Genomic DNA, 10,384 nt, shown 5'->3' on the forward strand with positions numbered 1-10,384 from the left:
AGTTCATTTCATGTAATGTTCGGTATTCTTAGAGAAAAATGGGAGATAAAAAAAAGTACGTTTCTCTCTTTATTTTTTATTTACTTTGTTATATACTCCCTCCACTAAAAGTAGTCATATTTGACACATTATATAAAAAAATGAGATTTAAAGTTTGGTAACGTTTATAAGAAGCATAATGTTGTATACAGTGAATAGAATTGTCGTGAAAATTAGCGTGTATTTGCTCCTTAACTTCCCCATTTTCCTCCCATGTTTTCCACCAAAGAAGGAAGTTGAAAGTTTGATTAACAATTAAAATACGAGCAATGTTATATCTCTAGAAAAATAATATCAAGAATTCTTCAAGAATAAAGAGCAGCCAATTGTACAACGCACTATTTGCCACAATTCAAGGAGGTGTGGCTGAAAAATAGGAAGTGAACAAATAAATCATACAATTAAAACTTGTCAGTTGTGTCTTGAAAATTTTTTGATGCTATTTTTATAGAGAAATAGCATTTTCCTTAAAACACAACACATATTGTTTCGGGACATTCGTTGTGTTTATCCTTCGCTGGATATAACACTACTCTTATAAGAATTTAATCGTTTTCACTAGTCTCAAATTGTTGGTGATTCTCTCTCTTTATTTTGTTTGATAGAAAGGGAGAAGAGAGAACTACTATTATCTTTAAAATAACAAAATGGTGCCTTAATGAGGGTCAAGACATTTGCCTCAAGGTTTAAACAACATTTGCAAATATATTTATAGATTATCACGTAATGATATTCTCACATGTATGATGAAATTTGTAATGATGTTCTTGTTGGATATTAGTTTAGTTTTTACCAAATGAACCTAAATTCAATCATTTCCATCAAACCAGATCAATGTTTCGTCAACAGTGTCTAAGGTAAGAGTTCTTTATACTCTATATGTATCTTCATCGCACAATTGTAAAGACTAAATCTTTCAGCCAACTAAATAACATCATAATGAGCTGCAAAATTATCCGCATATATTATTACCTACTCAAATAATAAGAATTAGGAGAGTTAACGTGCATACTAGAATAATATTCAATCATTTTTTTATTATTAAAAGATATTACTTTACGTGTATGTCAAAACACTACTTATTTGGTCTTACAACCATATTAGAATTCCTCATAACTTATTTGACTTTAAAAACATGGTATATGTTATTCTTAAAAAGGTTGTCACGTACACCAGACAATATTCCAGAGTCGGTGAGTAGACAAAGCCATTTGTTGAATTTCTTCCCATAATTATCGAAATATTCAAATTTGTTACCTCATTCAATCAGCTGAAAAAAACAAATCAAACAAATCAATTTGATTGACTGAAAAAGAAGCGAACGAATAATAAATATAACGAGGAAGAAAATTTATATGAGACTTGTCTTTTGTCTCTTTCTAGCATGTCAAAAGCAAGTGTGAGTATTGAGTGCAATCGAAACCAAACCAGACACATGAATTGGGGAAGAAAAAGAAAGGGGACAACAACAAAAAAGTTTGAGACATCATCAGTTTAGGGTGCTCTTTTTGATAATTACAGGATTAATTAAAGCCATTTGACAAACATGAACAATACTCCTAGACGAGTCATTTCAAGGACCAATAATGTGCATACAAAACAAAAGGTTCAATGTTACGAGTAGAGACCTCGCAGGAAAGTTGTTGAATTTAGTCATAAGATTGTCACTATGTATGAAATGATCAATGGACCAATGCTTCTGGACAAAGAGGAAGACGAAGAGGAAGAGTGTCGAAAGTAACGAGTCAATAGTTCGGTACAACAAATAAGACTTTAAATTTTTATCCAAAATCTTAAGTGTGTCACATGATGTAACACATATACCTCTTAGGATATACAATACGGAGTACTACTTGCATCTCATACTATACTATCCAAGTGTATGTTCTTTCATAGTTGACGTGGGATTAATCGTTCACAATTAAAACCAACGCACACCGGTGGTTAATAATTAATAAATATCACAAGATATCACAACTTATTAACAATTTAATCAACAAAATTAACCACAATTTTCTCTATAAAAAAAAAATTAACCACAATTTTAAATATTATTATTTTCACCAAATAACTTCAAATTTTGAGATTATAAATAATTCATAACATGCTTCTATAACACAGCCATAAATGTGAATGTGGCGAATATTGCAGAAGTGATTGATAGGATTAATCTTTTTTTTTTTTGTTACATTTGATAGGACAATTTTTTTTTTTGGGCTACATTTGATAGGAATAATCTTATATCAAGGTCTTTGTTCATTGATAAAGAAGGAAAAAAAATAAGAATATTGTTTACTCTAATTGGTGGATTAATCCACATTCTTGTATTAAATGTATTTGAACTAAGTTATTGTATTGGATTTGAGTATCCATTATACTCAAGTTGATAAAACACCCTTGCTTATTAATAAAAAAAAAAAAAAAACAAGAGTTTGGTATACATGAAATCATTTAGGTACGTGTGTTTGTCTAACTACTTATGTTGTTGCTTTCATGAAAAAAATTTGTTTTTGAGATGATTGGTTCATGTTTTTGTTATCTAATAGATTAGGTTTAGTGGAAGAAGTTAAACTATTGCAGCATGGCAACTATAGATATGTCCATGACTTGATGTCCTATGGGTGTCTTGAATAAGATTATTTTTCGACAAAAGAAATCTATGAGAAAAAGTGTGACCGATACAAGTTGGAGTTCACCCATCTATTAAGATTTTAAGCTAATTTGTTTAGTAAACTTTTATGAATATCTCTCACAATCAGAATTCAAACATTGCTTCGTCACATTGAGAAGTTTAGCCACTTGCACTAGAATCAGCCCTTGTTGATTGCATTCGTTTTTTTTATTTGTACAACATACTTCTATGTTCAGTGGGTTAATAGCAAATTTTGTCCCAATATCCAATTAAGAATATTCTCAAGTTGAGTTAAGTTTTGGTCAAATCCTTTATTTTGTCCAATCAAATTTTATTTGTTTGAGTTGGATCAAAAACTTGTAGTTTTTACGTCAAATTCGAACCAACCAATTTGATTTTTTTTGAGCAGCAACTCAATTTGATGATGAGCGGATTTATTTCGACTGAGTTAACGTGTTCATGAGATATATATTTTGAAAATTTTCCAAATAAATAAATTTTTTGAAGAGGCAAAAATGAAATTATATACCAATCAAAAACATGTTTCGTCAGCACAAGGTGTGCCTACAGAAACATTCAAAGTTTACAGACTGTATACAAGCTGAACACAAAAAACAACAAAAAAACAGCATTACGTGCCCAGACAAACAAGAGGGCTAACAAGCCAACTACGGTCACCTAGCACAAAAACCGCATTAGCCGCCTTCATCCACCAATATGAATGCATTTTTACTTTCTCTAATAATTGGTGGATACTAGACACTTTGTTTTTAAACAACCTGTTATTTCTTTCATTCCAAATCATCCAAACACATAATAACCATAAAAGCTGCATAAATGAGCGCCTTTTCGGAGCACTGCCAGCCAAATAGGTAAACTGCTGACAATGATCAAAAATATCAATGGGATCAGCCCCATAAACTCCAAGCCATTCACGGACATAACGTCACAATTCACTAAAAGTGGCGCAAGACATAAATAAATGGTGGGCAGTTTCGACTTCACCGCAACCAGAAACACACATTTGCGCCTCTTGAAAGATGATCCTTCGAGCCACAAGATTAGATTTAGTAGGTAACCTGTTACGGAGAAGACGCCACGCAAGGATAGACACCTTCAAAGGGACCTGTCTGTGCCATATGAACTTCGAAGACACTTCCAACTCCTGATTCTGAACAGTGGTAAGCAAATGATAAACAGAGCTGACAGAGTAGACACCATTGGATTCAAGGCGCCACCTCCAACTATCAGAGTTTTGAACCTGCAAAATCACATCAGACAACAACAACCTACAATCTCGTAACAATTCCTCCTCCCACACCCACAACCTCCTCCGCCACTGCCATGCACCCCCACCTTCCTCCACACCCAAAGCCAACATATCCCCCACCCTGCTATCTTTAACAACACATAAATCAAAAAGACGACTAAACCTCACCGCCAAAGGAATACCTCCTATCCACGGATCAGTCCAAAAATAAGTATCCATCCCATTTCCCACCTGTTTAAAGACACAAATAAATAAATAAATGACATTATGTAAAAAAAAAAAAAAAACTCCATTGTCGCTTAACTCAATTGACAGGGACAATGCATAAAATCTGCAAGGCTGAGGTTCGAACCCCGACCACCAGGAAGGTCATTCTATGTTTGCCCTCTAGTAAAGTTCTAATGAAAAGAGGTTGAAGATGATTGAGGAATGTAACATTTCTGTAATAATATTACCATCAAATTAGTCCCTGAATTATTTCTCTATCTATCAAATAGATCTTTACGTTATATTAAAAAGCCATCAAATAAGTCTCTGAATTGTTTAATCAGATATCAAATTGATCATTGAAACATATGTGTACAAAATAAACTAAAAAAGCCAGAACACACAAATTGAAACTGAAATATTACATATGCAAAAGTCATAGGTCATAAGTTTGAGAAATTAAATGTTCATCAATTTTAGAAACCAACCAGAAAAAAATCAAATTTTTAAGTCTTAACCCAAAACCCTAAAACTCTAATCAAAACAACTGTCTCAAAAACGCAGCAAACACAAACAAAGAACAAAGCAAGCATCAACAATCACAGAAACAAAATAAACAAAATGATAAAAACTTAAAACGAAAAAACAAAAAACGGACAAAAAAATGGTGAATACGAACACAAAAACTTGATAAACTAAAGGAAAGGTGTTACCTTTAACCACAGCTGAACACAGAAACTTCAAAAACGTGAGAATCCCCAGAGATGATGATGATTTTGGAGAGGTGAGAATGGAGAAAGTTTTAGCGGAAGGAGAAGAGTCAAGGACGTTTTTGATGTTTCTGAGAGAAATATGAGGAAGGGTGTATACAGGGGCAAAATTGAAATAACATAAATAAAACTGAAAAGTGAAAACTGGAATTTTTCCACTATCCATCAAATTGGTCCTTGAATACGTGGCTTCCTTTTTGCCATATGTACAATACAACACAGCATGCAGGGCGACAAATCAGCATGGCTAACGGAGCACTTGGACGGAGGGACCTTTTTGATGGATGTCTGACAAATTTAGAAACTAAGTTGATATTTCGCATAATTTAGGGACGGATTTGGCCGAGCCGTGAAATTCATGGACAAATTTGATGGTTCCCTTGACATCTAAACCATTGAAAGAGGTGACGTGGCAAATAATATGACTTGGTGGGTCATTTTAACAAATAAATATCGAGTCATCAATCAATAAAAATGAAAAATACAAAATGGTAATAAACCCCCCCAAAAAAAAAAAATATGTTAAACCCTAAACGCTAAAAGAACAAAACTGAGGCATCAAGCAAGAAAGTTGAATCAGATTGAAATTGTAGCAGTGTGAAATTCATCATACACAACATGTGAAGAATCAGAACAACTCTTCTTCTCTCTCGTCCCTCTTGAGTCTCTCTCTATCTCTCAACACAGTCTCATTCACTCTAAGGTAAGCCAATTGACTCTCCAATTGCTTGTTTTAGGTTTAGGGTTTTAAAATTCGGAATTGGAAAATTGCTTTGTAAATCTGTGTCCGTGATATTAATTATGATAAATAAGCCAGATGTGAATGTCGAATGTCGATTAGATGAATTATGCTTGGTTTGGTTAATTGGTTTTGTGCATTGTGGTTTCTTTGTACAATTCTGCTTACAAACTCACTATTTTATTTTATACTATGAACAAATTTTTGGGAATTGGGAATTGAAATTTTGTTTGTCATGAACAGGTTGTATTTATTTAGATTGAAATTAGAATTTTGTTATGAACACTTTTTTTGTTGGTTAGAATTGAAATTGGAATTTTGGAATGTTAGTTTTTAGTTACTGAATTGGAATGCATTAACTACATAGAATTGGAATGTTAATTAGTTAGAATTGAAATTGGAATTTCGGAATGTTAGTTCTTTGAAATTTTAGCCACACATAGACTAAATGTCTAGATCCGCCCCTGTAAGTCTATTTTGGGTGGAATTGGATGAACTCACCTGAAATCATGAGTTGAGGGATGAGTTACGGAGTTTACAGACCGACTTATAATTTGATACAAATTTTAGTATTTCATTATGGGAATGGGAATGGGAATGACAGCACAGAGCTCATGGTCTCCAAATAACTATAATTACTTTCCTCGAAATTGCTGCATAAGTCAAAGCTTCATCTGACCATGGCTTCAAAAACTGCCACCTTGTTCTCTGGATTACATCAGCCATTGTTCTCGGAATAACACATAGTCCCTATTCTCTTTCTCCATTCAGGGACAGTGACGGATCTCTTTGGGAGCCCAAAGATGTGATGGCACCCCCCCTTAATTTAATTTATTTCATAAATAATATTAGGATATAACACAAATACCCCTGTTTTAAGGTTTCTCAAGTCAGTTTCTTTCTCACACCGTCTCTCTAGCATCATGTGTGCACGCCTCTCACTCCTCGGTCTCACTCAGGCATTCCCTTCACTCTTCATTTTCATACTTTCAGGTTTGTGTTTGTTTGCAATTGATACAAAAATCCCTACTTAAACCTACAAATTGAAAACTTGTATTCTATGTTGCAAGCAAAACTATAAACAAAGTAATTAAAATTACTTGAACCCTACATTTACAGAGTGTCTGTAGGGTTTATAAGTGGTTTGCGGTTTTGGCTCTTTTTGTTGGTTAAATGTGTTTGGGTACCTAACTAAGTGTCCGACTATTTGGTGTCTTTTAGTTGGCTGAATGTGTTTTTTGGTCAGTATCAGGTGTGGTGGGAGGGGTGAGGTGTTATTTTTTTTCTGCGGGGTATTAGAACTTTCAGTTAGTATTAGAATTTGAACTCAATGTTTACTGTTGTGGATTCAATGTTATTTAAATTGGTGAAAAATTAATTGATCTACGGTTTGATGCTTAAAAATTGATCGGTTAACAGTCAGTGGCTGTAACAGTTTGGTGCTTTATGTTACTAGTGATTGATTTGTGCATTTTTTAAGAGTAATACAATGGTTAAACATAAGAAAATTGATGCATTTTGTAAGAGGAAAGTTTCCAACAAAGATGCAAATTGTATAGCTTCAACATTGACTCTTGAAAGGAATCCTTTCGGTGATCAAACAGTTCAACTGGATGACCAAACTTGCAATATTCGAAAAAGTCACAATGGATAACTTTGATGTCAATTGTTTAGAATGTGACCCCGAAAAATGCCTCTTTGATAATTTTATTTATAATATTTTAGTTAGTACTGGTTACACACGTGTTCCAAGTTTGACCTTGCTCTTAGTCCCAATGTCTCTGTTAGTACTATGTAAACATTCAGGTTCCTTTTCTTGCCCCCTCTCTGTTTACCTGTTCTGATCAGGGTCCAAAAATTGCAATTCTGTTGCTTAGTTTTCTTTTTGCTTGGTGGGTTGAGTTCAGATATGTGCTTGCTTGAATGATTGCTATGTTGCTACATGCTGTTGATTGGTTCTGTTCATACTTCTTGTCAGTTCTTAGTTAGCTGTGTGTTATATTTTCATACTTCAATATTTTGTCTGTGTTTTGATGGAGTAAGAATTTTGAAACTTGAGTTGTTTCTATAATATGCTTGGGTATTTTTGTTGAAATAGTATAACTTTAAAGTTTATTAGCATGTGGTAATTCGTTTGAACCCTATAAATGTATAGTGGATATTTGAATCCATTGCAGATTATCTGTAATGCTTTCACGTCATTCATAAAATCCTTCTCACTTACTGTTTACTGTTTCCAATTTATCCATTTTCTTGATGGTTCATTGATGGGATTCATACAAAATCAAGTATCACGTTGATAGGGCTATATCCCTCATCATATAACAAACTTCTATGCACACCATGCACAAAATTTACTCTACCTTCACCATATAGTCAAAATAAAATGAAATTTTGATCATCTAATTAAATGTATCATATGTTGGACTTGGCTTATAATAATATACATATGGTTTAGATCTTCTCATTAGAGTTGACTATGAGCGAGTGCTCGTTGCTTTGATGCTGTTGTATATAAGGCTTTTAATGTTATTCTCTTCTATTTTCTCAAATAATGCAGTGCTGAAAAGTATCACTGGTTCTGCAGTTTTTCTTTAATTATCGGTAGCTGGAACACTTAGCCAAGAAAATGGCAAATCAACCAAATAATGAAAAGCAGCAAGCACCAAGTTCTGAAGCACTTATCCAGAAAACTGGCGAGGATCAAGTAGTTGGTGGCTCTTCTGCTACGGGCTTTATGGATTCATTGAAAAATCGGTATCAAAAAATCATAGATAGCTGGAACACTCCAGCCAAGGACATGGCAAATCAACCAAATAATGAAAAGCAACAAGCACCAAGTTCTGCAGCACCTATCCTGGAAACTGGTGAGGACCAAGTAGTCGGTGCCCCTCCTGCTGCAGGCTTTATGGATTCATTGGAAAATCGGTATAAAAAAATCAAAGAGCATGCAGAAACTTATCCTTATGTATGGGGTTCCTATATTCTTGTATATGGCGGATTTGGTCTTTGGTTTGCCTATAGATATAGAAAGCTTCTTAGGACAGAGGACAGGGTACGGGCACTTCAAGCAAGACTACGTGAGATGGTTGAAAAGGATAAGATTGTTGAAGCTGAAAATTCTAGTAATTCTGCCAAAGTGGTTGAAAAGGGTTCCACATCTTCTGAGATTCCTTCCAAGTAGCCTACATTGCAACATTTGTTACCAGTTACAAGAACCAGGTAGTCTTGTATACTGCCACTGATGTCACTTTTCTTTACCATCATGGTTGCCATTAACTTGAAATAAGATTCATTTGGCTCCTTTATTCAACTGATCATTGGAGGAAGTCCTCAACTATATTGTGCTCTGTGGGCATTGTTAAAATTTGAGTCTCATTTTTCCTTCCAAAGTTTTGAGGGTATTATTTTACCAATCATTAGATATACTTTACTATGTAGCTCACTACTGTTAATCAGAAGAAAAATATGTCGGAATTTTCTCTCATACTCAGTTTTCACTTAATTGTACAATAATTATGTTACTCGATGGAGCATTACCTAATCATTACTTCATGTTGACTATTCTTACCCAATATACACATTACATAATGCCAACATAACAAAACCACCTAATCCTTACCATGATTGACTGAATATTATTTTTCACCCTTGTTTAGTCAAATGTCTGGATTTATTTATGGAAAGGGATACAATGGAGTGGAATAATTGAATAGTAAGAGATCCCATCGTTTAGAATTTAGATTGTTGAAAATAGGATAGAATGAAATCAAACAATGCTTTCTATCTCGTTTCATTGACTACTTAATCCAAATTTATCTTTGTAACAAAATCCAAACCTGTTTACAAATCTTTTCCAATTTGAAAGGTTTGGGGTAGGAATCATATTTTTCTTCCATTCCATCGTAAAAATATAATGGAATGGTGGTTTTTTTTTCCTGGTGAATATAGAATGGTGGTTTACCTCACTCCCCATTCCACTATTTGCTTTATTCCAACTTTTTTTCATTCTTCGTTAGATATCCAAATAGTGTCACACTTTCAACATATTTGTAGTATTCTTTCCAAAAAAAAAAAAATATATTTCTAATATAATACGGAGGGTAAGTTATATACCGTAGAAAGAATGATTCACGAGGAATAGTGGCACAATGGTTTTGGCCTAAAGTTCACTATACTTTGAACTTTGGCAGTTATCCCATCAATGATAAGTCAAACGAGGACCCTTTTATGTACTTCAATTCAACAAAAATTCGTTATCCTTCACATTCATTCTAAATTGATCATGACTACTTGAAAAAGTCTTAGAATGGTGTCCTTCCAACAAAGTGATAGATTTGAACATAAAGTAAGTAAATGTAATATAGAAGCAAAGTTTTTTTTGTTTTGAAAAGAAGTTGTACAATACAATGTTTACTATAAAGTGAAGGAACAAGAGTTTGTTATATGTAAAACAATTTAGGTACATTTATCTATCAACTTATACTTTTGAGATGGTCGGTTCGTTCATGTGACATTAGAACTTCAATGACCAAAACATGGTTGAGTGTGCCTATGTAAATGTAATGTATTGTCCACAATTCACTCCCAGAACAGACTTTTGTATGAGGAGACATGTCAAATACCAAATAATTGTTTTCCCAAACCATTTGAGATAATTCGTTCAAAAAAAATATATATATACAAGTAAAGAAATTTTGGCCTTCAGTTGTTCACTGCAAGAAGCC

At 33.6% G+C, this 10,384-nt stretch overlaps 2 protein-coding genes across 4 annotated transcripts; one reads left to right on the forward strand and one right to left on the reverse strand.

Moving 5' to 3' along the window:
• Positions 1-3,617: 3,617 nt before the first annotated feature.
• LOC146958259 (uncharacterized) lies at positions 3,618-4,160 on the reverse strand. Its single transcript, XM_085751852.1, has one exon. The coding sequence runs from the start codon at positions 4,158-4,160 to the stop codon at positions 3,618-3,620; it is 543 nt and encodes a 180-aa protein (XP_085607978.1).
• Positions 4,161-5,424: 1,264 nt separating this feature from the next.
• Positions 5,425-9,221, forward strand: LOC146958260 (uncharacterized). Of its 3 annotated transcripts, none has more exons than XM_085741352.1 (2): positions 5,425-5,621; positions 8,245-9,221. In XM_085741352.1, exon 2 carries the CDS (start codon positions 8,287-8,289, stop codon positions 8,839-8,841), a length of 555 nt encoding a protein of 184 aa, XP_085597478.1. In that variant the 5' UTR covers positions 5,425-5,621; positions 8,245-8,286; the 3' UTR covers positions 8,842-9,221. The 3 variants fall into 3 exon arrangements, with proteins under 3 accessions (XP_085597478.1, XP_085597477.1, XP_085597479.1); XM_085741351.1 differs by having other exon boundaries at positions 5,443-5,621; positions 8,218-9,221; XM_085741353.1 differs by lacking the exon at positions 5,425-5,621 and adding an exon at positions 6,183-6,650.
• The last annotated feature ends 1,163 nt before the right edge of the window (positions 9,222-10,384 follow it).

The sequence above is a fragment of the Medicago sativa genome, chromosome 1 (genome assembly GCF_051527215.1).
Source record: "Medicago sativa cultivar Bolivia chromosome 1, Bolivia_mono, whole genome shotgun sequence".
NCBI classification, from domain to species: Eukaryota; Viridiplantae; Streptophyta; class Magnoliopsida; order Fabales; family Fabaceae; genus Medicago; species Medicago sativa.

Bases quoted from the DNA above. Each gene is read 5' to 3' on its own strand.
- LOC146958259 (XM_085751852.1), bottom strand. From the start codon at position 4,160: ATGGATACTTATTTTTGGACTGATCCGTGGATAGGAGGTATTCCTTTG.
- LOC146958260 (XM_085741352.1), top strand. From the start codon at position 8,287: ATGGCAAATCAACCAAATAATGAAAAGCAGCAAGCACCAAGTTCTGAA.